Here is a 27,297-nt window from a genome sequence, read left to right on the forward strand (position 1 = left end):
GTTCTAACCTCTCATTTCTCTCCTTTTAGGAAAACCTGTTGATTGATGCTGAGCATAATTTGAAGCTGATAGACTTTGGTCTCTGTGCAAAACCAAGGGTGGGTATGACCTTAATTTTGCTAGAGTTCCTTGCATTCTAGCTGCTTTGCAAAGAATAAAAAGTATCAAACGGTATTGATCTGAACAAGGAGAGAAGTCTGCAGTTTCACCTCCAAACAAATCACCTGTATTTAATCAATGCATTCTGTTTGGATTCTTTCTTCTGTCATAACTTTCCCATAAGTATACTACTGAAGGTCAAGTGTGTGTAGCTCAGAATTTTAGAATCTTAGTTTCAAGAGAGAGACAGACAGCTTGGCACAGTGGTTAAGGCACAGGCTAGAAACTTGGAAACTATGAGTTCTGCTTTAGGCATAAAGCCATCTGGGTGACCTTGGGCTAATGACTCCCTCAACTCTAGGAAGCAGACAAGGGCAAATCACTTCTGAAATCTTGCCAAGAAAACTGCAGGAACTTGCCCAAGCAGGAACCAGGAGTCAACACTGAATCAAAGGCACACACACACACACACAAAAAGTAAGAACTTCTTGGAAAGCAAAAAGTTTACTAAACTCTAATAGGTACTATCTCAGTGTTCCTTCCATGATGAATGGCTGGGGAATTCTGGGAGTTGAAGTCCACATATTTTATAGTTGCTGAGATTGAGAAACACTGCCATAAATGAAAGTACAGGTAGGTCTCAGTGTGGTAAAAACAGATCCCACAAAGTGGTCACATTATTCGAATTCATGCTATTCGAAGTGATATTTCTATGGAAAATATGGTTATTGGTTCTAGCTCAGTGGAAATAGGCAATGAAATGTTTATGTGTATATTAATGAAATATTACAGTAAAGTATAAAAACAATATACTTTAAATTTATGGTTAACAAAGTCACAGGGTAGTTATAAAAGCAAAATAAAAACAAAATAAATTCTACCATCGATTCAGGCATTCCCACATCTCATCTTATTTAAGCATTGCTATGACCATGTTCGTGTTATTCAGTTACATGACATTTTTGCTCTAATGCAGGGTTCCTAAAGTTCCTTGGAAACTTTAAGATGTGCGGACTTCAACTCCCAGAATTCCCCAGCCAGATTAGCAGTATCTAAAACCCCAACTTGCACACATGCTAGCCTCGTATTAACTGAATTTTGGATCTCATGAAAAGCAACCTGGCCTTAGGTTACAATTCGCACTTAATCGAATTTCGCATTATTCAAACTCACACAAATTGTGACCTGCTTGCATACCCCTATGCCTGCCCGGTAAGACTGTAAACAGACTAAAGATAAATTGTGTTGCTATCAACTGCTCTAAGCCTGACAAGTCACTCTGTTTTGCTCTTAGGAGCTCAGATGTTTAAGCTGACAAGATCTACCAAATTCAGTGTTCACACATTGGTGTGACGTGTACTGTCACCTTACATACCTTGGCAAGTGTGGCTTATTCTTTTTGTTGCTTTTGTAGGGTGGTCTGGATTACCATCTGAGCACCTGCTGTGGAAGTCCTGCATATGCAGCACCAGAGTTAATTCAGGGCAAAGCTTATATTGGCTCAGAGGTATTGTACTATGCGCTTTGGCCTCTAATTTTCACCAGCGTCTCAATTGAACCCTTTGAGATTTTCCTCCCAACGTACCACCGTATAAATCTAACAATGTCTAACTTTTAAAAAGGGGGAACCTTAGTATGGCATGGTTATGTGTAGATAAGGGTGTTTTTTTCCCCAAAAAAAGTCTCCCTGCAGTTACTGGTCACCCTTTCTACGCTCCAGCGTCTACAGCCATCAGCTTCTCTGCCTGTCTTCTCTCCTTATCTTCCCCTGCAGGGCAAGGACTCTGGACTGGGGTGGAGGGCTGATTCAGTTGCCTTCCCTAGGACCTGAAAGCGGTCCAGGCCCCATCACCTCTGCATTCCTCAAACCAATATCTGGATTTTAAAAAGCTGCGATTTCCTCCATTCACTGGAAAGGAGAGACATTTTCTTTTTCTGAAAAATGCGTGTATTCTTGTACAATTCCGTTGCAGCTTTTTTGGACGGGGCCCATCATGCTTTAAAATGCAAGTGTATGTCTATTTCCCAAACTCTGGCCAACCACTGCATTTGTTTAGTTCTCTGCAGGCTGTGTGTTAACGCTGTCCTGTGATAGCATGCATGGCGGATATTCTGGGTCGTGCTGTGCAAAGTTCGTCAGGTCTGGACAGCCTTGGTGGACAAACAGAAGGACATGGGTGATGAAAAGCAGGTGTAGTGATAGGATTCCTGGTCCTAGAAGACACCCACAGTTAATCTCCTGCTCTCCTAGGACCCAGTTTTGGATTGGATTGGATTCAGTTCAAATTACTGAACTTCTGCCTCTTTCTCCCACATTGGAACAGAGTGGAGATTGTCCTGAAATTAGAATCCCTTCTGAGAGCATAAGCAAACCTCTCAGAAGGGACCCTCCAGTGCTGAAGCTCCCCTGGTTGTGTCATTGAAGATGGCCGCTTCTTCCCCACATTGCAGTAGCCATGTCCCTGAGCCCTCTGAGCGTCTCCCTTCACCACCTTTTCCTGACTAAAGAGAGGAAGAAAGAAGAGGGTGGCAGAGGTGGAGGTGGTGGTGGTGGTGCTGCTGACTGAAGTGATATCTGACTTGGGACCGCAGCCGAGGTGATATGGCAGCATCAGCCCTTCCCTCACGTGTTCCTTTCCACTGCTGCGCCTGCCTGTGTCCCTGCCCGCAGTTGTGGTTTTGGAACACTTTGGAAGCTGGAGAGAAAGGCTGAAGTTTGCTGCTTCCCTTCCAAGAATGGGTTGTTTCCCTTCAACATAACTTTTAGCCTTGTTTCCATGTCGGTACTCCCAACTGCAGGACTGCAGAGAAAACACTGCTTTTCAGTGCTGAGCTTCTGTGACCCTCTAAAAAATTTATTGGCAAGAATAATCGTTCCACCTCTCTCCAACTCCAAGATCAGCACTCTTCCTCTTCACAGGGGTGACATGCTCATCATACTAAGTATGGTGAATATGCTATGTATGGTGAACGGAATGGTTGACCCTTGACATCTTGGCAGCCAGCTGAGCATCACAAGATTTAAACCAGTTTGTGTTTTCTGGTTCCTGGCTGAAAGTGACTTCTGGAAGCTTCCTAAAGCGGTTTCACAATTGAGCAGGATGTGATGTTGCCATGCCAGAGTTTTTAATCACCCTATCTTTTTTTATCATCCCAGGCAGATATTTGGAGCATGGGAGTACTCTTGTATGCTCTCCTTTCTGGATTTCTACCATTTGATGATGATAACATGATGGCGCTCTACAGGAAAATTGTGGTACGTATCCTATTTTCAGGATTCAGGGCTTTCTGTTTAAACAAGGGCTTATGGCAGTGTTGTCCAAACTTGGCCACTTTAAGATGAGTGGACTTCAACTCCCAGAATTCCCCAGCCAACCATGCTGGCTGGGGAATTCTGGGAGTTGAAGTCCACACATCTTAAAGTGGCCAAGTTTGGACAACACTGGCTGGTTATAGAGTTATGGTGGGAGAGATCTGTTCCCAGGAGAATTCTGGGCATCCTTCTACTTGCTGATATTACAAAAAGTTGCTTGGAAGCTCTGTAGTGTAAAAACTGGAATAATGTTACAATCCAAATGCTAGTGTTTTCTTACTACTCCAAGATAGTAACGCTATTGGTAGTAATACTGTTTTAGCACAAGAAGTTCAAATGATCTCTCTCCCTTTCTCTCTCCTCATGCTTATTGTGTCAGGTAGGGGTTATAAACGCCCACATAATTGAATCTGCCTTGGACAGTTTCTTCTCTTGCACCCTGGCCTGGTGTGTAATTCCATTTTTTCTTGTAATATGTCTTGCTTTCAGGGTGATATCGAGAAATAGGAAGATTATGGAGTGAAATGAAGGGTACTGGCCTCCTGTAGAGTGGAAAACCTGGTTATTTCTAGACGCTGGGATTTTTTTACCTGCCTCTTTTCCTATCCCCCAGCTGCTTCTAAGAAACAAAGACATCCAGGGAAACAGGCAAAGCTCGGTATTAACAGGCATTAGATTTGGTAGCACGCTGAATTTCAGTTGGGACCAATTCTTTTGGGGAAAAGATGTCGAAAGGCATTCAGGTTCAACCACCTTAAAACTTAGCAGCTGTGACTTTGAATTCAATTGATATGCCTTGCATTTCTCTCCATTTGCTATACATCCTCTGATGCACGCACACGGTTGCCTTGACGCTTCAGCTGGTAGCCTCAGCTTCAACTGAACGATCACAGTCCCAGCTAGTGCAATCATTTACAGGTAGTAACTTATTACCTGGAGTATCCTTCATGTCGCTCCTCAGTAAGTCCCTTCAGCAGGCAGATCACACGCTGTGGATGCAGATGGTCTCCGGCTGTCTCCCAGAATCACTGGTAATGAATGGAAGACCTTGGACTAGCTTCCTGGGGCTTATGGTATTGAATAGGCCACAGTTACTGGCTTCATGTATCATGCTAAAGCATTAGCTGCTTCGCAAGTATGGTGGCTGGGTTTGTATATTGGGCTAAACCAAAATGACAACAGAAGCACATTAGGGCTTAGCATAGCCAGCCACTGCAGGAGGAAAGCTGCGTTAGTCTATGGCAGCCAACAATCAGGAGTCTGGTAGCACCTTTTGACACTGACAACTTTTATGAGAAGGCCTAAGCTTTTGTGAAAGGAGCTGCTTTTGCCTTTTAGTAAAATGGGTTTGTCTGAAAAGATGCTACCAGATTCCTTCTGATTCACAGCTAGCCAGTGCCACATCTGTGGTGGTATGAGAAACATCCCAAGTTCTGAGGTTACGTCAGCATCACTCATGTTTTCCACATATTGGGCCCAGATCTGCCTGTACTTAAGCAAAACACTGTAGCTTTAACTCTAAGGTATAACAGCCTTATCCATCTTAACTAATTTGGATGGCAAGTGAAATAGAGATTTCTTATAGAAATCAAAAGGACAACAATAAGTTCAAAACAGCAAAAATCCTTTTTTATAACTCCAGGTCTTGTATCATTATGTTAAATACATTTGTTGGAAGATCCTGAAGAAATAAAACAAAATTTGATGACAATTTTACAGAGGCTAAAGTGTAGTAATTCTCTATCCTCATAAACTTTTGACAGTCTAAATCACCAGAAAGAAACAAATGGAGGTGTATTATGGATGTTAGTAAACTAATGGGAAAACTGAACTTCAGAGTTTAATGTTGTTGTTTTTTTAAATGCAGCCGTCTTTCATCTTTCAAAGCACAGACTCTCTGCAATGTATCATTAAATTTTTGTTATTTTCTCTTTTTAGAGTGCATTTTCTCTTTATTTATATTTATATATACACATATATACAGAGAAAAGGAAAATGAATTTTAAAAAGGTAAAAGTAGAATACAAGTTTTAAAAGCCCCATGCTTTCTCTTTTCTACCTGGCTTACATCTAATCAGTCTTTCTTGCTTTTAAAGCTTTGTTTTTTATTCTCTTTATTTCTTTAGGCTGCTTCTTTCTAGGCTTTTTCTTTTTCCTAGCCATTGCTTCAAACTGAGGTTCTGCTCCACTCCTTTCTTCTTCCAAGTACCTCTCTGTTGCACCCAACTTCATAGCTCACTTTTATACCTTTCCCTAACTCTGCTGAATTTTGTTTCTCCCTCTCTTTGGGGCAAAGGTCACCTCCCTGGCCAGAGATCTCAGGATTCCCACAGGACAAACTAATAGGGAAAAGAACCCAAGATGGGCAGGATTCCTAAAAAAGAAAAAGTTATAAACAATTCCATCTGAGGATTGGGAAGAGGGAATGGAGGACAGCAGGAAGGACCTTCAATGGAGCTAGAAAGAGGGAGGAGGAGTATATTCAGGCAACTTGGATATTTAGAAATGATATCAGAAAAAGCCAACTTTCAAAATGAGTCAAGGTTAGTGAAGGATGCTAAGAATAAGTAAAAGGGGTTGTTTAGACATGTTCAAAACAAAAAGGAAAGGGGGGGGGGGGGAATCTGTATACCAGCTGCTTACTGAAGATGCCAAAAGGTAACAGATCACAAAGATAGAACTGTTCAACTCCTCTTTTAGCTCCTTGTCTGAAGAAAGGGGAACTGCAGGCCAGATTGTGATTTCTATGTTGGAAGATTCTAGAGCAGGCCATAAAATGATTGATCAGTAAGCAGCTTGAGAACAATGCAGTAATAGTTAGAAGCCAAAGTGGGTTTACTGAGAAGTTTTCATTGTTTAACTGGGTATCTTTTTCTGTGCTTTAGGAAAGGCAGTAGACATAGGATGCCTTTAGCAAAGCATTTGACAAAGTACTCTGAGATTTTCATTAGCAAACGAGTTAACTGTGGGCTAGATGGTATGGCAATTAAGTGGATGCATAGCTGGCTCAAACAGCACTTAAAGAGTGCTCATCAGTTGTTTCTCTTTTGGGGCTGAGGTACAGGGCAGGGTGCTTTCAAATTTAGTTTGGGCCTAATGCTCTTCAACTTTTTTTTCTTTGTTTTTTTTAGCAGTTAGGGATCAATATCCAAGGTACATGGGAAAGAGAAGGCAATAGAATGAAAAAAGTAGCAATTAAAAAGTAATAGTTGATCCCCAGTATGAGTGGATGTGCCCAATTACACTCAGTGTCAACTCATTTAAATGACTTTGATGAAGAGGTGAAGGGAATACTCGTGAATTTGTGGATGATGTAAAATTGGAAGAAAAGTTCATTCAGCTGGAACTAACTGTAAGGTCTTTTTCTCTACAGAGGGGGAAATATGATATCCCAAAATGGCTTTCACCTGGCAGTATCCTGCTTCTGCATCAGATGTTGCAGGTAAGCTTCAGAGGCAAAGAAAGTTCTCGTTAGACCACAAACATTCCAAGATATCAAGACCATACTCAGTTCAACTCTTCCCACTCCACTTCTGTCAGCCTTCTTCTAACGGTGACCTCCATCCATTGTTCTGTTAATCAACAGCTGGTATTGAGGTAGTCTGCCTTTGAATATGGAAGTTCTATTACACTATGGTAGCTAAAAGTTGTCAATAGACCTGTTTCCTATACACCTGTTCAACTGGATCTGATAGAGTAATTTACCTTGAAGAGCAAAACCACTCAGTGGCCTTAAGAGTCAATGCTACAATGCCTGAAAACTTAGGGATGCTCTTCTTAACAGCACTGACTCCTCTTAATTGCAGATCAATGCTAAGATACCTTTTCTAATCCCTATATATGTACCTATCAGCTGTCTATATTTTAAACTGTATTTCTTTTCTTGACCACTAGGTGGACCCAAAGAAACGGATTATGGTTAAGCATCTTTTACATCACCCCTGGCTCATGCAGGGCTACTCCTTTGCTGTCCAGTGGCAAAGTAAATATCCTGTGAGTTAATTAATTTATAAGAATGAGAGCATATGTAAGAGAACCTAGGCTGATGTGATTAGTGAATAGTTTAATCATCAATTCCAAAGGAAGCATACTATTAAAAATTTTTAGGTTAAGAACTTAAACTTTCTGAATAACGTGATGGGTACCATATTATTCTTGTATGGAAAATTCACTGCTAAGCAATCTTCTGCCTCTGAGTTTCTAGAGCAAAATCAAGAGATACCATTATTCTACCAGTTGCCATTTCTAAGTTCATTACAATAATTCACAATGTACATGAGACTCAAATTTTGGGAAGAGCAATATACAAATGATATACTGTCTTCAGCTATAACCTTCTTTTATACTAACCTATTTAATATATTTTCAAAGCTCTTTAATATCAGTCAAACTGAGCAGTTATCAAAATAAATATTTTTTTTTCCAGTGAACACTTCCATGATCCTGATCCTCTGAAGATATAGTTCCAAGAAAACTACCTTTTATACCAGGCTATACTGCTTGCCCAGCATTATCTATTCTGATTAACACACATTATCCTGGGTCTTAAACATGGGTCTTCAGAAGGCCTTCAGAAGACTGGGTGGGGGGAGCCACTTGGATATCCCACTTGAAATTAAGGACTTCAGCTGCAGCTATCGTACTGCTCTCCCGCCCCCCACAAAACAGTGTCTTTCTTTCCCTACCTCCTATTACCTGCCGCCACGGACATCCTTGGCTTTCTCCAGCTCCTCTACTCTAAGGCACTTCTCCCCAAAAACATAGACATTTGAAAACAGGCTGAACACACCTTTCAGCCCAGACACAGATCACTGGAAACGAATTGCTCCATGCACAAAATGCTCGCACCTCCACATTTAAAATATAGGTAGTCTAGTATAAAAATACTCAGACGACTGTCCTCAGAACTTAGCAGCGCATCTGATGCTGAGCTTCTCTTATACATAGGAAATGGATCAAATGAAAAACCAAGACTTCCTGCTGTCCATTGGGTTCCACCACTTCTCTACTGTGGAGCGTTTTAGTTTGCTTTGTGCTTGTGCTACAAGTATTGAAACTGATTTTGTTTCTATTCGTTAACAGCTCTGTTTTTATTCTCCGTTGTGGTATCATTTTTAAAAAAAGAAAACGTTCATATTTTCAGACCTTAACTGCAATATATCAATGATTTTTCCCCCAGCTTGGGTCCCTTGATGAAGATTGCATAACAGAACTTTCGGTGTTCCATAAATGTAGCAGAGAAAGAATGGCAGATGTAATCTCAGAGGTAACATTTGTCTTCAATAATTCTTGGAAAGTCTAAAGGAGTAAAAATGCATTCATTCCTGTACATAAAGCTAGATACTCAGAGCTAACCTATTTTGACATTAGGTTAAACTTATAAATATGTTTGTGACTGTAAACACTTAATTGAAGCCCTTTCTGGAAGCTCTGAAACTGTAGGATGTTCCATGTAGACTGACTTCCCTTGCTCAAAACTCATGAGTTCCAAAGAGTATCTTTGAAGAAACTTGCTGGGGGCTCCTCCTTGCCAACTATTACATGTCCATTTATTGGCCACAGCGGCTGGGAGGAAGGGTTGGAGTCCATTTCAGATCACATTCTGAGCTCCCATAGATCAGTAGTGAAAGTCAAAGGCTTGAGTTAGGGACTTAAGCATCTGAGACTAGGTGCTTCCTCCATGAGCAGCTTCTGGTCCAATCTCTGCTGTGCTTCTGTTCTTTTGTACGTATTCAATTTTAATTGTTTAAGTTTCTAGGCATCTCCAAATAGACACACTCTGAGCGGCTTGCAGCTCCCACACACAGTGTTACGATTAAAACAGTATAAACACACACACACACACACAAAATAAACCGATAATCCAAAAACCAAAATCTATGTAAGTCAGACAGAGTCTTTCTGATTGCATAGAAATATGTTTATGAATACAGTGGTCTTTCTCCCCACATATTCAGGTGCCACTTCCCTTGGGAGGAACATCCTAATTCTGTTCCATCCCCCAAAGATGGGGAAGACAGATTATCATTGCTCTGTGAAATCCTGTGAAGGGTTATCACAGGGGTAGGCTATTCTAGGGGTGGGGGGCTATCACCAACCAAGCTCATCCTTGGGGTTCTGTTGATAACAGTCCTTCAGAGGTGGGACTTGTAACATGTCCTCCTTCAGCTGTCTCAGTAGAAGGGAAAATTCTATCCAGTGTAGACAGTCTTAAAGTTATCCGGGAACTAAGCCATATAGGGCTTTAAAGGTAATAACCAGAACTTTGAATTATTCTCAGAAGCTAACTAGCAATCAGTGTAGCTCCTGCAGAAAAGGTGTCAGATGGGCAAACTGAACCAAGCCCATAACTACCCAAGCGTGCTGCATTTTGGACCAGTGTAGCTTTCAAATGATCCTCAAGGGCAGCCTCATGTAGAGCAGGCTGCCATCATCCATCTGTAGCTCGTCACCTGAACCAGAACATTGCAATTTGAGCCGATCATGGCCTCGCTGGCTTGATACAATCTGTTGTGAATACCAGGCTGCAGGGCAGACTTTCACATCTGGCCAGCTTACAAGCCAGACAGGCACAGACATAGAATCCACTTTTTCATGAAGAAGATACGTCCCCTGTCATATATACAGAAAGCTGTCCCAGCTCCTTCCTCTATTTTGGGTATAGAAAAAGAAAGACAGAAGTCGCTGGACCAAAGCTAGATAAAGAGGAGATTAACACTGTTTCCCAGAGTCTCAGATCAGAGTTTGAAATTTAAGGGAAAAAAAAGTCCAGGAAAATTGAAGTAGAGGAACAGATGCTTGAGGTAGTGTTTCTGAAGGAAAAGATAAGGAATGCGTATTATAGTTTTGATGTTTGTTTGTGGTCTAAAACTCTCCTGTCATTTCTCTGTGCAAGCTCAGTAATTGTATGGACTTTGGCCTTATGCATCAGGTAATAATTTCCCTCTTTTGTGATTTGGAATAATCGTGTAAAATCTCACTCGAAGATCTTTACAGTGAACTATTTTTTATTTGTAGCCAGCACCACCTTGTGGTCTGCCTAGAGCACTGTCATTTCTTTTGCAATTTCCTTTTACAGCTGCCTTTTTCCTATGGTTTGGACCGCTCTATTTATTTTCCTAAACAGGGAATGTTGGCTTTAATATCTAAAGCAGTGTTGTCCAAACCTGGCCACTTTAAGATGAGTGGACTTCAACTCCCAGAATTCCCCAGCCAGCATCTTAAAGTGGCCAAGTTTGGACAACACTGATCTAAAGTTTAAAGAGTACCCCAGTTTCTGCTTAGGTAGGTAGGTAGGTAGGTAGGTAGGTAGGTAGGTAGATAGATAGATAGATAGATAGATAGATAGATAGATAGATAGATAGATAGATAGATAGATAGATAGATAGATAGATAGATAGAGTTTGATTTTGTTTATGTGGGGCTGAGCCTCATATCTTGATACTGTATGGTCAAGAGATAGAGCTATGGGATCTCCCCTCCCCTCCCCTCCCCTCCCCTGCCCCTGATATTTTAATCCCCACAAAGACAGCTTAAGGAGGTGGATGCCCTGGGAGGAGCTCTGGAAAATAGGTTGTGGTTGGAGGAATTAACAAGCTCCTCCCACTAAGCAGGTGGGAGGGCCAGGTGTGAAAAGCCAGAAGGCTTCTATTTTATGAGTTTAACTGTGGCTTCCACTACACAGTCCTCATTGTGTTTTTGAGTAAATTCATTAGGTGGAGTAACAATACATAGCATCTTGCCTCATACAGAATTTGACCTCCAGCCTACTTCTGAATGCAATTGGGCCCTTGGTCCTTGTTTGCATGGATCAGCATCATTTCTCCCTCTGCATCCCTTTGGATCTGGCCATCTTTACCTCACTTTCCTTTTCCAGAATGAGGCCCAAGTACAGCCCTGTCACAAAGCTAGACCCCAGGATTCAGATAGATTTGTCCAGAATCTCAAGCTGACATTTGTTTGTTTATGGAATGCCTCTCATCGTGGAACAATTTTCCATGAAAATTAAAAAGTGGGAAATGACTGGATATCTGCCTGAAGAAATAAATTGTGATGCTCTATCACAAATTGTGATATTGTCTGTACTGTCAAGGACAGGATAACCAATTCCTTGAACTCAGTTAATATTGGAAATGAAATATCCACATGCCAAAAAATTTTGAGACCTTGTTTGAAGATGAAATGCATTGGGGCACCAAGAAAATATATTATTTAGGCCCTTTGTTAGTTGAATTGTTCAGTTTATGAAGTTGTAAAATACAAGTATCTGAAAAAAGTTTGTACTTTTTGGCCAAATCAACAACCCTAAAATGTGAGATTCTGCTACCCTACCTCAACACACACATAATACTAGTAGCTATTTACTCTGTGTGGTAAGGGGCGGAGTGAAAGAGAAGAGTCTGTAAAATGGTGGATTGTTTGCAAAGTCATCCGTTCAAACTAGAGTTTATCCAAATCATGTCTGATTTGAAACTCCTAGAGGCTTTTCCCCCCTGCTTAGCAATGCCGAGTTAACTTTTCCATTTCAAATTCTTTGCTTTTTAAAAATGTTTTCCATGCCTGTTGCAATAAAATGCTACTTTTCCTGCAGAGGATTCTGGCTAGAGATACAGTCTGTTCATATAGGATGCTAGTCAGACCTGTTAGCTTACAGAGGACATTAAGAGCCCTCTTTAGACTTTCCTAGAATACCCCAGGACTATTTTACATCTACATTGCTAGTAATGGATGAGAGCGATGGGTAAGTCTGGTCCTCGATACTGATCCCATTGTTGAGAAGCCATAGGATTCCCCAGAGCACAGTCTGTTTTTGAGTTTTTGCAAATATCTTGGTCTCTACACTTCATCACTGGTATACGGCCACTGAATTTCATATCCCTTCAGAAAATCGTGCAAACTTAAATTCTTAACTGCTCAGGCTTCATCTTCATGGCAATCAGCTGCTTATTTCATGGTAAGAATTTGCATATTTCATGGCAGAATGACTTGAAAAATACAGACTGTTTTACGATTATGAAATTAAAACTAAAGAGGCTAGAGGTAGGAGATGAATTTCACAGATCTTGTGATCATAAGGTAGGGGTGGAATTAATAAGAGTTTTAATTCCACTAAATTTATCTAAATGAGCAAACGTGCGTTTGTCTATGAGGGGCCAAGAGAAGGGGGAAAATTGTTTAAAATTATTCTTCTGTAATTTAACCGAAAGGCTGCAGAGTAATAAAACAAACTTTGCTTTTGAGGCAGGCCACGGATTCAGAATTCTGAATGTCTCTTCCCTGTAGGGGGGGAGGGAATTGCTGGGGGGGGGTTGAAGTGTGGAAAGTTTTGCTCACAAGCTAAGCTGCCGTTTCTTCTGTCTTCTCAAGGAAGAGTGATGACATATGGCATGCATTTAACTGAAAAGGGCTTAAAATTCTGAAATGCACGTTCTGCTCAAATTTCCTAGTCGTTTTTGGATAGATTGTTTTTTTCCTGTAAGATGGACTGAAAAAGTAACCAGAATGTATGTTTCTTTATTAGTGGAAATATGATAATGTATCTGCAACATACCTCTTGCTTCAATACAAGAAGGCTCGGGGCAAACCTGTTCGCCTGAGGATTCCTTCTCTGGCAGCAGAATGTCTGAGCATCACACCATCCAAAGAAGGGAAGGTATGTAATCTATTTTCACCCCTTTGCTATTGGTATTCCAATAATAATTGTCACAGAAAAAAAAAAAATAACCTGTGTTTGCAATGTGGCTTGGTAATGCTCTGAATTGTGAACCATTAAGCCTGCCAGATATACAGTGTAAGTCATGGCAATATGGTATAATCAAGCTGTAGCTGTAAAATATGCAATCCAGGGCAATGTAGAAGACTCCAGATCCTGCTGTGTTAAAGCTAAGCTGTTTTAAGTCTTTCTTTCTTTCTTTTTTTTTTTGGTGCCTTGGAATCAGTCTTGACTCCTGGCAACTGCCCAGACAAGTCCCTTCAGTTTTCTTGGCAAGATTTTGGAAGTGGTTTGCCACTGCCTGCTTCCCAGGGCTGAGAGAGAGGGACTGGCTCAAGGTCACCCAGCTGGCTTCGTGCCTACGGTGGGACTAGAACTCACAGTCTCCTGGTTGCTAGCCTGGTGCCTTAAAACCACTACACCAAACTGGCTGGCTGTTTTAAATCTCGGTAAGGTCTAAATATCAAACTGTTTGAGAGCATTGTTCCCTTCTGGTAGGCCAACAATTTCCTAGGTTTAAAAAAAAGAAGAATAGGAATTGCAATTCTCTACGCACAGGGCAAAGATCTCACTGCATGATCCATCCTTATATCTGGTCAGTGATCAAGTAGGCTTCACTACAGTAATTTGCAGTAAATAAAAACAGGACTTGATGGGATGTGGATGAGAATAATATATAGACTCCTTGTTAACAAACGAAACGATACTGAAGCAAAAGTGACAGTACCTAAAAGGCTGGATCACTGCACCGTGGGACCTTCAGAATCAGCCATGAACAGCTGTGGGTTTGCATTCGTCTATAGATTATTTCTGAAACAACTCTTTGAACAGATAAAAAAGGCCCTGACTTACGAAGATGGTCTGGACAATAATGAACTGCCCTATGTACTTGGCTCCATGGAATTTCTAACGCCTTGTGAAGAAGCCCAGCCTATGTTAGGAAATACACCCAGACCTAAGCAGGTATCTATACATATTGACTTTTCTACTCAAATTTGTTCTCTCAGTGGTGTATCTGAGCCATGTTTAGCTTTAGGATCACACTCTTTAGAAAATAGAATCAACGTGAATGTTTTGCTTTATATGAAAGTGCTTCTGTACAGTATGTATGCATTGTGTATTTAGTTGACTCATATCTTGCCTCTTCAAGGCAGCATACATGCCACTCCCTATTTTTCCCTACAGCAACCCTGTGAGGTAGCCTCAGCTGAGGGGGAGAGATTGGTCCTGGGAGCTTCTATGGCTGAGGGTAGATTTTAATACATGGGATTTCCCACTTCTAGTCCAACAGCCCTAACCTCTACACTGTGATGTGCAATTGTATTGCTTGACATACTCCAGTTTCAGAGATGACAGCGAAAAAGAGATTTAGGCTGGTGTGATAAGTTATAGCTTAATAACAGAACACCCAATTTCCATGGGAAAGATCAAAGGTCAGATCCTTGGCATCTCCCAGCAGGAGTGAGAAATTCGTTTGCAACTCTGGAAAATACTGAACTAGACAGACCCATAGATTGACTGACTGTTAATTCAAGCTTTCTATGGCTTCTCAAGGAGCATCTCAAGTCAGGATAAGTAGGTATCTTATAATCAGTGCCTGGATAGGAGGCCAGCTGTAAACGGCACTTAATTTTCTTTTAGAAGATTGAGGTAACAATATGCAGAAGTATATTTTATTTAGGTATTATTGGGGCGAGCTGGTTAATATGATGCAAGAGCTAAATTGATCTGGAAATAAGGGTGAAAAGCCTCTGAAGCTATCTTTGTTTCTTCAGAGCTCTTAGCAATGTGTTGTTAAATTTCAGCAGTAGGGCCAGTCGGTCACCAGATATCAGTGGCAGTTTCAACATGCCAAAAAATTTCTGTCTACAATTGCACAACCCTTGTGGATTTACTAGACCATTCCGGTCAGTTTTGTAGGGGGCAGAATGTTCTGTGGTTTCATACTCATACTCTATGTTGCTTGTATGTTGCTGCCAGATGTAGATTAGATTAGATTAGATTAGATTAGATTAGATTAGATTAGATTAGATTAGATTGAGCTGAATTGGTCTCGCCACTGCTGTCTGTTCTGAGGTTGTATGCCAGTGTTCCTGTTTTCTCCATTCTTCCATCTGAGACTGATCCAGAGTGACTCTGCAAGAGACATTCTGAATTCTAGGAGCTGGGCACTCTATTGTCCTCTGATACAGACCCCTGCAACTAATACAGAGTTGAAATTAACACTGATACAGAGCCAACTTGTTTATCTGTGAATGAAATGGAACTTGAGCTTGTTCAACAGTGGCAGTAGGCTGCAAGTATCTAGGATTTCTGAGTTGTGAATAAATGAAAGCATCACTGTTCTTCACATGAAATCAGAAACCCTTTGTCTAAATATCTTTTATTTATTTATTTTAAGAATCTGAAGTTCCAGGACGGGGGAGAGTTCAGTTCCCCTTTGCTTTCTATACCAAAGGGAGGAGCATCAAAGAAACGTGCCAACAAAGAGAATGCTGGCGCTCAAGGCACGCAAGCAGAGCCCTTTGTGTTTCCTCCACCCAAGACGCCTACTTGGGCCATGAATGAGAAACGAGTGCTGACAACTCCCAATTATGCTCTTCCACCTGAGGGTATGATTTGTAACTATGGAGAATTAATGAATTCGACTGAGAAGCTTTGAACTGGCTAGATTGAGCGTGGACTTGAGGACAAGCTATAGCTGACCTATACTTGTCCTGAGGCTACTATTGAAAATGGCATCCATATGTTTGTTTGTTTGTTTATTAAATTTGTCACCGCCCATCTCGTTAAAAAGCAACCCTGGGCGGTTTGCAGAGAAGATAAAATCAATTAAAATACAATATAAAAGCAGTCTTAAATAAATAATCAACAAATTCCAAAGATGGATGAAATTGGCGAGTAGCCAATTGTTGAGTCTTCATGACCCATAGAGAGTGTACATTTTATTTCAATACTAGGTCGATGCAACCAATCCAATCACTGCTGTCAAATTTATTTTCAACGCACAAAAGATTTATTGGTTGGGACCATTTACCTCTATTTCTTTCAACCTCACTTTCCTGTAAAATTTGCAAAATAGCTTCTTTTAACCCTCCTTTCAAAGCCTGTCAGGTCTTTCCGCCTCCCGTTCCATTTTTTCATGGGCTTAGTTTGGAGCTGATATCTTGATTCATTTTCTTCTGGGATCACCAACCGTACCCAGTCCTTACCCGATCAAACGTTCTTTGTTGACTCAAAACTAACTTTTGTAAACGAATAAGCTTGGGTGTAAGAAGAAATGGTGAGGTATCTTTCTAAACCTACTGATTCAAACTTGAATGGTACTTCTTGCAGGGAGAAATCCAGCCGCCCAACCAACGCCAGTAAATGCTCCCATTAAAGCAGATGAGCTGACAGCTGGTGTCATTAGCCCTGAGAGAAGGTAAATGTCCAGCAGTTATTCCAGTCTTAATCCTTATATTGATGAGAAAAGTGCTTTTTGCCAGGTATCAGTGCTTGCTGCGTTAAACTTATTTAAATCCTTTCTTACATTTACCAACAAATATTAAAAGGCTGTGGGTATTTTTTTTTTTAAACATTACACACTTCAGCAGTCTTGGATGCATTCCTATTTTCCATCATTAAAATTCACTCTTGTGCCCCCAGAGAATTGGAGCGTGTGTATAGTTCTCTCTCAAAATCCCAAATTACTGTTCTGTAGCAAGTCCTCCTTTCTTCGTTCATTTCTTCCACATCCTGCTATTGAAACAGAAACAGGAAGGCCCGTTGTTGCTGTAGCTGAAGGGACCAGTGTTGAATCCAATCACATGTGTGCTGTCTCTCATTGTGACAGGTGTCATTCACTGGACCTGGACTTAAATCAGGTGCATGTGGAAAGTGGTCAAAAAAGGAAAGGACCCAAAATGTTTGGGAGCCTTGAAAGAGGCTTGGATAAAATGATCACGATGCTTACCCCCAATAAAAGGAAAGGTTCCGCTAAAGAAGGCCCAAGGAAGTTAAAGGTATGTTTGTCAATCAGACTAATTCAGACTAAATGTATTGCAGTGATCAATGGAAACAGTTGATACCAATCCTCATTTTGGCTGCGGATCCCCAATTATGAAAGTGGTTCTTCAAGAGAAAGGAGACATTTTATCGGATAGTAAGACCCCTCTCACTGCTGACACAATCTTTAAAAAAACGATCAGGTGGTTTCTTGTATCTGAGACTAGCTAGCTTGAAGGACTTTTGATCCATGATGCCAACCTTTGCAGGCTTGGAATAGCTACTGTATAATGGGCTAAGCACACTGCATTTAAAATATGAAGCAAAGTTGCCTTGTTTTCCAAAACTTTTTCCTAGCATGCATCTAGCAGAATTGAACTGTTCTACGCCACCAGTAGATTTTAGCATGTTCATTGCTGAAAGGCAAAATTCAGAGGGCAAGGTGCAGATTTAAGTTCAAAGGTGTTGTGCTCCAGAATTCAGTTAGCGCAGATTCAGCACAGCTAAATACCTTTATATTACCAAATAGCTCTTGCAGCAAAACTTGCCTGATCAGGCTGCTGCAGAAAAGCCCAAATATAGGCCAGTACATGCCAATCATGCCATATTTGCTGCATTTTCAGCTCCGATTGAAATGTCCAGGCAAATTGGAAGAGGTATGTGATCATTTCAGTTGGAGCATCTAGAGCGGTGGTTGTCAACCTTGGCCACTTTAAGTTGTGTGGACTTCAATTCCCAGAATTCCCCAGCCAGCCATGCTGGCTGGGGAATTCTGGGAGTTGAAGTCCACACAGCTTAAAGTGGCCAAGGTTGACAAACATTAATCTAGAGGATTGTCTCTAGGAAAGCAAGGCCTGCCATCCATTCTGAGATAGTTATAAACACATTACAAGTAGTAAGAATATCAAACCAAATGTCCTTGGGCTTAGTGCTAGTCTGAAATGCTGACCTAAATCAAAAACAAGACATAAAAGAGAATCTCAGCAAATAGTGAGGTTTGCTTTACTTTATGTTCCCTATCATTATGCAGAAAACTAGTTATTCCCTGGCAATTGTTTATAAATGACTGACAGCAAAATCCAGCAGAATGGTGTGGCAATTTTTTAAAAGAGTAAAATAATCTGCTATGCTACAATATAACTTAGTACTCCAGTAGAAGTTAATACAGTATATGTAGCTCAGGGTGGAACTGTGCAGTTCTTGGTGCTCTCTGAGCTTGGTTGTTTGTTTGCAGATAGTTCATTACCCAACTAGGTAACATCTTCATTGTGAGGGAGTGTGAGATTTGCTGCCTGTTTATAGGTAGTAGCTTGCTCTACTAGTTATCGTGTGGGTGTGGTTTCCACCTTGATGGTTCCTTGATTAGAGTAGTGTTTTCTACTTGATGGTTTGTCTGGTGTTGATCCTGGTTAATATACAGATAGTCCTCACTTAATGACCAGAATTGGGACCAGAATTTAGGTCATTAAGTGATGCAGTCGTTAAGGGAATCATCACATGACGGGACTTGATTTTTATGACCTTTTTTGAGATGGTCATTGAGCAAATCACTGTGGTTGTTAAGTGAATCATGTGGTCATTAAGCAAACCACGAGGTCGTTAAGTGAGCCCATTGATTTTGCTTGCCGGGAGCTGGCAAGGAAGGTCGCAAATGGGGATCACGTGTCCCCAGGATATTGCAACTGTTCTAAGTGTGAGCTGGTTGCCAAACACCTGGATTGCAATCACATGACCATGGGAGCACTGTGACGGCCATAACTACGGGCACCAGTCATAAGTCACTTAGTGTTGTCGTAACTTCGAATGGTCACTAAACGGTTGTTAAACAAGGACTACCTGTACTCCATTTGATTCATGAAGTTTTACTCTGAAGTTAACATGAATGTGTGCATGTGCACAACATAAGCACTGCACATGCATGTGCATACAGATAGTCCCCAGTTTAAGAACAAGTTCAGTTCCCAAGATCTGTCCTTAAATCGAATTTGTATGTAAGCTGGAACAGTATTATTGTATAATACTGTATAAGTAGTATTGTATATTTAACTTGAACCATTGTGTATTTAATTTGAATTTTGCTGTAATGGGCTCCGTTCTTAACTATGGATCATCTTTAAGCCGAGCATTCTCAACCTGGGGACTACCTGTATTTAAAATACACACACACACGCACACAAGTCTGCATATCAGTATATATATATGGGTATATATTTGATATATGGGTATACTGTATATTTGTGGTAAAATTACATGTGGATTGCTATCTTGGAGCTTAAATATTTCCCAGGCTTTTCAAACTCTTTACAATATTTTTTTTTCTTCTTTACCTCACCTCCTGAAAGGATGCAGCAAATGATCTGGCTTCTGAACAAAATTAGGGATAATTGTCTATTACCTCCCACATAGGAAGCAGTATACTTCTCAATATCAGTTGCTAATAGGAATATGCTATTTTGATTATATCTTGTTAGTTGGCTGCCAAGGGGCATCTGGTTGGCACTATGGAAACTGACTGCTGGTCTAAATAGGTTTTTGATTTGTTCCAACACAAGTGCTTTTACATTTTCAAGTTCCTAACTTAAATGCAGAAAGTTATCCCAGAAGGATGTCCCACATGTTAGTTTGGTCTTAATATACATCATGCATTACACACATACAAAGTAAGAGAATATCTTGCTCTGCTTTATATTTCAGTTGTACAATAGATATATTGGGAGTAACTCCTGGACTGTAACTTTAGAAGGATTATAGTCCCTGGATGAAGCAGATTATGTGGATCCCTTTCAGTCAGATTTCAGGACTGGACATGGGATGGAAATGGCATTGATCCCTGGCAGGAGCAGGATGGGGGTAGTGCATCCATCATGGCTCTACTTGACCTGTCAGTGGCTTTTGATACCATCAACCATGGCATCCTTCTGGATTGGGAGTGGGCGTTACAGCATTGTGCTGGTTCTCTTCCTTCCTAAGGGTTAGGGTATTGGAGTGAGAGATCCCACCCTCAGCCTCTACTTATGTGGGGTGCCGCAGGGTTTGATGCTCTCTCTGCTCCTATTTAACATCTACATGAAACCGCTGGGGATGATCATCCATTGCCATGGGGTGAGGTATCATCAGTATGCTGATGATACTCAATTATATCTCTCCACCCCCTGTGAATTAAGTGATGCTGTGGATATCTTGTGCCAGTGCCTAAAGGCTGTAGGGACGTGGATGGGGAACAACAAGCTTCAATTGAACCCTGGCAAGACTGACTGGCTTTGGGTTTTAGGGCCTAACAAATCTGGGACTTTACCATCTTTGGTTCTGGATGGGGTGGCACTGCCCCAAATGGACCCAGTGCGCAATCTGGGGGTCCTTCTGGACTCACGACTCCTACTCAAGGAGCAGGTGGCAGTCGTGGCCAGGAGGGCCTTTGCGCAATTTCATGATGTGTGACAGTTGTGCCTGTTCCTGGATCATGAGGCACTGCTCACAGTCACTCATGCCCTGGTCACCTCCCGAATGGACTACTGTAACACGGTCTATGTGGGGCTGCTCTTGAAGGGTATCTGGAAGCTTCGGCTAATACAAAATGCAGCAGCACAGGCTGTTATGTATATCCCTAGATGGACACAAGTTACACCTCTGCTCTGTGACCTGCATTGATGGTCAGTTTGCTTCCGGGTCCAATTCAAGGTACTGGTTTTGACCTTGGGACCAGGTTAGCTGAGGGGCTGCTGCTTCTCTATTACATCTACCTGCCCCATCAGGCAGGAGAGGCATGCTGCAAGTCCCATCTGCGAAGGAGTTCCATGTGATGGGACCTAGGAGGTGAGCCTTTTCTGTCATGGCACCCGGCCTCTGGAACATCATCCCTCCGGAGGTGAGGTTAGCCGTAACCCTTATGGCCGCCTGTAAAGCTCTCAAAACGTGTCTTTTTCCAGCAAGCCTGGGGATCCCCTAGTAATAGGGGGCCTACACGCTGGTTATACTGTACATAAACATCTTCCCTCTCATGGTCTTGTTTTATCCATTTTTATTTTAAGGGGCTTGCAAAATGTTTTAATTCTTGGTTTTACTGTACACCACCCAGAGTCACTTTGGATGAGATGGGTGGCTGTATAAATTAGATAGATAGATAGATAGATAGATAGATAGATAGATAGATAGATAGATAGATAGATAGATAGAATAATTATGAAAGGGAACAGGAAGATGGTATCTTGAAATGTGATCATTGGAGCTGATATAGATATATAGATACACACTTCTCAAGTACTGAAGCCCTACTTTGGTCATAAGCACCTGGGAAATAATCATTTATTTATTAAATACTTTTCCCCCTAGGCTCATTACAATGTCACATTGACTAACTTAGTAAATCCAGATGAGTTACTGCAGGAAATAATTGCTGTCCTTCCAAAAAAACAAGTTGAATATGTGCAGAAAGGGTAAGTAGGATAAACTTTCTTGAGTTCTGCCCCTGATTGTGATAGCTTGTCCAAGATCTGGGTAAAGAATTGCTTTATGCCAAACTCTTGCTTAATGTCATATTCTTCAGAAAAATATTGCCTGAGATATCAACATTCTAGATCTAAAGCTGCTCATTTTGTCCTGTGTGGCAAATAGAAAGAATCTGTTATGGCTTTCTTATGTCTTAGTGATGTTTACTGGTTTTTCCAGAAAGTTGAATCGTTAAATCTTCCTGAAGATACAAACCCATGTTTTTTGGTAAAAGATTTGCTTATCAGTAGTGCTTGAAGCTGTTAACTTTCTGCATTGCCCCAATCCCCTGATTAAAAATTGGCAGTGATTCATGAACTTCTCTCAGCTCCATTCTAAATTGAGTTTATCTAATACGACTTTCAATATAAAATACTTAATAAGCCTTTTTCACATAGGGTCCAAAGGCATTTAATGACCATAGCTAGTCATTTATTAGAAGGCAGATTCTTTCAATGATTTAGTGGCAATGCTTTTAACATGCTTGCATTTTAAGTGATCTTAACTATACAGTATTTTATATTATTTAGGATTTTTTTTCTAGCTAGCTATCTTAAGCAAATTAGAAATGGAAAGAGAGGCTTTGTTTAACTATTTACTTCAATTGGTAAGGTACCAAAACCAACTTGGACTTCAAACTTAGGATGTGTTCCCTTATCCCAATCACTTGAATACTGCTATGCTCTTCCTTCTGATAGATCAACTAAATACATAAATTTGTTTGTGTGCTTTTTGAGCATGCCATTTCTCTATCTCTGATTGTCACATCTATTTGAATCAAGACTGGCTAGTTCTTTTTCCTAACACAGAAGGATAATTTTTGCATGTTTAAAGACACAATTACTCTGTGAAGGCATACTGAATACACTATTGCATCATATTGTGTGTTACATCTCCCTTTCTAAGTGGATTGCTTGGCCTGCAATCCATTTATAACACAGTCCTATTCATAAGACATATAATTCAGAAATACATTTTATTAATTTTGGTGGACTTTACTCCAAAATTGGCACCTTTAGAGTCTCATCCATCTTCATGCATTTATTAGGAAAGGAGATGAAATTAACACATCAGAAAAGGTGCATTCAACTTACTTATGAAAGAGGGACACAAATGGGACATTGAATAAACCTCATCTTGAAGAGTATGAGTCAAGTCTACAGAAGCAGCAAGATATTAGAAGAGAGTTGATTAAAATTTGGAAGGAAGGGAAGCACAAATTTCTCATAGTCCCTGCAAATTGTAACTCACATTTCACCACTTATCTGTGTCCATTTATTCATTGTATGTAGCCAAAACTGACTTTTTCTTTACTTCACAGGCATGCAGTTTTCTTGACAACAGTAATGCAGTGGTTTGCCACTGCCTTCTCCCAGCATATCTTTTAACTTCCTAAACTAGATAGTCTCTCGCATTAAAAGCATATTAAAAATACTTTAGCCTTTTGGGGGCATGTGGAGCGGGAAGCACTGAAAATAAAGCCTATTACTTGTGCCCCATAAGGTGGCAGATTCCAGAACACTTAATTTTGCTGGTTCAATGACTATTGTATCCTTACTGTTATAATTGTAAAAAAGTTGGCTCTTACCCATTGTATTGCTCTGTTCATCTGCCTCCTGCCGATTGATAAGTGCCAGAATTTATTCCTGCTTCTCTTTGCTTTACACAGCTATAAACTGAAGTGTCAAACCCAGTCAGACTACGGCAAAGTGACAATGCAGTTTGAACTGGAGATTTGCCAGCTAAGCAAACCTGAAGTCATGGGGATTAGAAGGCAACGGTTGAAGGGTGATGCCTGGGTCTACAAAAGACTAGTGGAAGACATCCTGTCGAGCTGCAAGTTGTAGACCTCTTAGTTCATTATGGAAATACGGACCATTCTAGCTATCCTAGCCATGCTCATTTCTGTTCATTTAGGATATTTTGTTTTAAATAGAAACTCTTTTGTCAATAAATACGGCCTACTGTCAGTGTCTTCACTTTATCTTTTTCCGCATTAATGTGATTTCTGTCTCTGTGGGAATGAACATGGGATCCTAACTTAGCCAATGCAACTTCACAGCTTGTTTATTTTTGTGGCTACGGGCTGCCCTCAGCCTGGATTTCGGGGAGTGGGGTAATAATGATCTAATCCCAAATACCCTACTTCATCAGTAAATAGACATTGAAATCATTTGCAATTCAAATTAACTAGGATCTGTATTGAAACATACCCTGTGACTTCTGTTTGCTGTTTTTAAACATTCATTTAGTAATCATATAGTGTTGGGGTCGTTTATGACCGTACGACTGCTATGTCATCTAACCCAACAAAATGTGAAATGCCTGTTCTGTAATGTTCCATCAGTTTCCCTATGATTGATTGGATAAAGTCTCTCTGTTACAGCTACTTAAGAGCTTCGTTTGTTTTTTCTGATGGTACAACGCCCTTTTTTGCCGTATGATGTGGCTGCATTGTGTATTTACCTTCCCTTTCTCTTAGCTGTCCTTGGAACAACCTACCATACATACTCACGGATAAGCCCATCTACAGAGAAGCCAACCCTTGGATTTTTACAAAATACTGTGGAAAAACGTGCCACCCACGGATAAGCCAACTCTCGAAACTTTTGTATGTTTTAATTTTTACGATTGACGTATCTGCGGGTGCTGCGTTTGTCACAGTATTTTGGTGAAAAATTCAAGGGTCTGCTTACACGGGGATGGGCTTATGGGTGAGGATATACAGGTACTTTAAAAAAGTAGTATGGTACGTACTGGTGGATAAGCCCATCCGCGGATATGCCGAACCCAATTTTGGGGGTGTATTTTGGCACCTAAAATTCTCGGCTTATCCGTAAGTATATACAGTAGTTATTATGAGAGAATGAGTGTTTGACGTTTCATCTTTGCTCGGCATCTCAAGCAATCTTTAGACCAGTGTTTCTCAACCTTGGCAACTTTAAGATGGGTGGATGTCAACTCCCAGGATTCCCCAGCCAGCATGGCTGGCTGGGGAATCCTGGGAGTTGACATCCACCCATCTTAAAGTTGCCAAGGTTGAGAAACATGACTTTAGAGGCTTCAAACTTTGCCTTTTCTAAAAAGGGGCCCAGTTTCCAATTGGAGCTTTCAGTTCAATGGCAGGGTTGCGTAGACCTCACACGTACTTGCATATCGTGGAAGGCTGCTGCTTTCATGCCCTGTTTGTAACTATCACTTTTGAAACCCAAACATTACTCTAGTAATGCTTTTCTTTATCTGATTCATATAAAGCATCCTTTATTCTTGGCTAATTGTGTCATTTGGGTACTCTTGCATGTGTTTTATTACCCTACAGCTGAATAGCTTTATTCCTTCCTGGTTGCCATTTAATTCTGAATAATTTGGCCTATTCTGGGTACCTTTACCCATTCATAATCTTCCAACACGAAGAACTACTTCAGCGCAATACAGTAGACCTGCTCTTAACAACTGTTTGGTCCTGCTGATAACAAATGCAAGCAACCTCTGATCGTGATAAAAAGCCATATATTCTATGATTCTGCCTTCCCACCTCTCTCCTTTTCCTCTTTTAAACTAAAAACAAGCAGAGGATAATTGATTCAAGTTATCTTACACGCTCTGATGTGTGAAATAGGCTCCTTTTTTTTTCAGTTATGGTGCTGATTTCTTATGCCTAATATTCCCGGGTAGAAAACAAATTACTGCACTAAAGGAATAATCAGATGAGCAAAATGCCTTCTCGGTGTGTCTAAACCAGCTGAGTTGGGGGGCAGCCATGGCCCCCAAGCCATTGCCTTTGAAAACTAGGTTGGTTCCTCTCTTGAGTGTTTCCTGTTGTGATGCTGAATTCCAACCTTGGGACGGCGTCTTTGTCTGCAGCCTGGACATTTTTTTCTGAAAGACAGCAAAGGGCTTTCTCACATGCTGAACGTGTGTGAAGTCTTTTATACGATGCTGTATTTCAAGACGTTTATTATCTGTTTCTCTACTGATTTGCATGGGGTTATGCAATGGTTAGCTTACCTTGGGTTTTTTCTGTTAAAATGGGCGGATAAGAAATTTAATAAGCAATAATATACCGGCCGTCCTGCACGTCTCCATCTTAACCAGCTCTGTCTAACAAGCTAGAAAGAATAAAATACAACTGATTGCAGTCACATCGTCCAGTTCAAGTAATGGTTTTAAATTTATCAACCCATTTAGTCAATGAAAGTGCAATGAGTAATTACCAGATAATCTGCTGTATTTGTCTGAAAGGAAGATTAATTTTTTCCCAAATTATTTACCCATAAATGGAAAGCTTATCTTAGGTTTGCTGAGAATATGCTAATAAAGGCTGGTGAGTTTTTCTCTCTAATCTTCCTTGGGGGATGGGGGGATGGAGAGCATTATTTTAAATTCAGGGTTGATGAATTTAAGGAATTTACCTTTCAAGTAAATGTGGATTTAACTTTGCTGGGCTTTCCATCTGAATTTTGAAACTACAACAGAAGATCTAATATCCAAAATGCTATTTAAGGTAGGCAATGGACTTGGGTGGTCCCCTTGGGATATTATTTTCTTTAACAGAGCACAGTTCTCCCAACCTCCACCCTGGATGCAAGAACCGCTTCTGTAATGGCCCTGTTTCCTTCCTTCTTTGTCTTGCTGCCTCTTCTGGGCTCCCCAAGTCTGTTAGGCATTCCATCACATTTACCTATGCCATTTCATAGAATTATTTTGAAAGCTCCTTTATTATCTACAGCAACTTTCCATGAAGAGAAGGGTTATTTAGTTGAATGAACCCACCCACCCCTTTCACAATTCTTTCAGTCCTACTATTTTGCATTCTTCCTAAACTTTAGGATTTTGCCCCCACCCCCACTTCCAAAAGAAAGCAACGACAAATTAAATGGACTCGGGTAATAAGTAGGCAAGCTTGTATAAGTTGACCTAAACATCACAGTTCCATAGCCAGGCATCTAAATTCTGTAATATAAGCGCTGCACGTGCAATCTTTGGATAATTCTGGTTTTCCTATATTTGGGAAGACTTAAGTAGCTGTTCGAGGAATCTTATTACTCAACCACCTTGCAGAAGATACTCCATTAACAGATGAGTTTTTGTAGGCATGAGGACAAGAATTTTTCTGTGTCTTATTATTTAGAAATTACAGATTGGGAGATGTTCCCAGTCACACCTGGAGATGGCAGAAATGAAACACAGAGACTTTTTTGCATAAAAAGTAGATGCGCTATCATAATGAGTTTGTATTCTGTATTCAAACATAACAAAAAAGTTATTAATCCATTTATATCCCCCCTTTCTGTTCAGACAAGCATTCAGGAAGACTAACAAAAATGTGCACGCAATATAAAAGATTAAAAACGAAATGCTACTAATTAAGACTGTGTTGTGCTTCGGATTCCAAGGCAAAAATGTGCTTGGTATGTTCATCTAGCATCTGTTAGTAATTTGTTAAACTAAATGTGTCTTTTCCTGGGATTGTGTGACGGTTGTGGAGGGCAACCATGCAATTCTGGGGGAAGACATAGCTGCTTTAAAAAGTTGCAGATCGCTGGGCATTCCTGGGTGCTTGGAAGTGTTTTTCTCCCTTCAGATCCAAAGTAGTGCCCAGCCCTACTATTAATACTCAAATCAGTTAACAATCCAAACTCAGCAAAAGAGAGATTTTCCAGATTTTCCAAATACTGATAGCATGGGAGTGCATTTCATA

The 27,297-nt window shown here is 40.7% G+C and overlaps 1 protein-coding gene across 2 annotated transcripts in view; it reads left to right on the forward strand.

Annotated features, from left to right (window-relative positions):
• MELK (maternal embryonic leucine zipper kinase) overlaps positions 1–23,974 on the forward strand; it is a 40,510-nt gene extending 16,536 nt beyond the window's left edge. For both annotated transcript variants that reach the window (XM_025164069.2, XM_007424179.4), the window contains exons 6-18: positions 30–98; positions 1,514–1,606; positions 3,257–3,355; positions 6,786–6,854; positions 7,307–7,405; positions 8,592–8,678; positions 12,933–13,064; positions 13,956–14,087; positions 15,526–15,736; positions 16,461–16,548; positions 16,960–17,128; positions 21,441–21,544; positions 23,266–23,974. In XM_025164069.2, coding sequence (XP_025019837.2) covers positions 30–98; positions 1,514–1,606; positions 3,257–3,355; positions 6,786–6,854; positions 7,307–7,405; positions 8,592–8,678; positions 12,933–13,064; positions 13,956–14,087; positions 15,526–15,736; positions 16,461–16,548; positions 16,960–17,128; positions 21,441–21,544; positions 23,266–23,443 — 1,530 coding nt within the window. In that variant the 3' untranslated portion in view covers positions 23,444–23,974. The remainder of the gene's footprint in view (positions 1–29; positions 99–1,513; positions 1,607–3,256; positions 3,356–6,785; positions 6,855–7,306; positions 7,406–8,591; positions 8,679–12,932; positions 13,065–13,955; positions 14,088–15,525; positions 15,737–16,460; positions 16,549–16,959; positions 17,129–21,440; positions 21,545–23,265) is intronic.
• The last annotated feature ends 3,323 nt before the right edge of the window (positions 23,975–27,297 follow it).

The sequence above is a fragment of the Python bivittatus genome, unplaced genomic scaffold (genome assembly GCF_059951505.1).
Source record: "Python bivittatus isolate LINGU-HERP-01145 unplaced genomic scaffold, Pbiv_v1 ctg000850_np1212, whole genome shotgun sequence".
NCBI classification, from domain to species: domain Eukaryota; kingdom Metazoa; phylum Chordata; class Lepidosauria; order Squamata; family Pythonidae; genus Python; species Python bivittatus.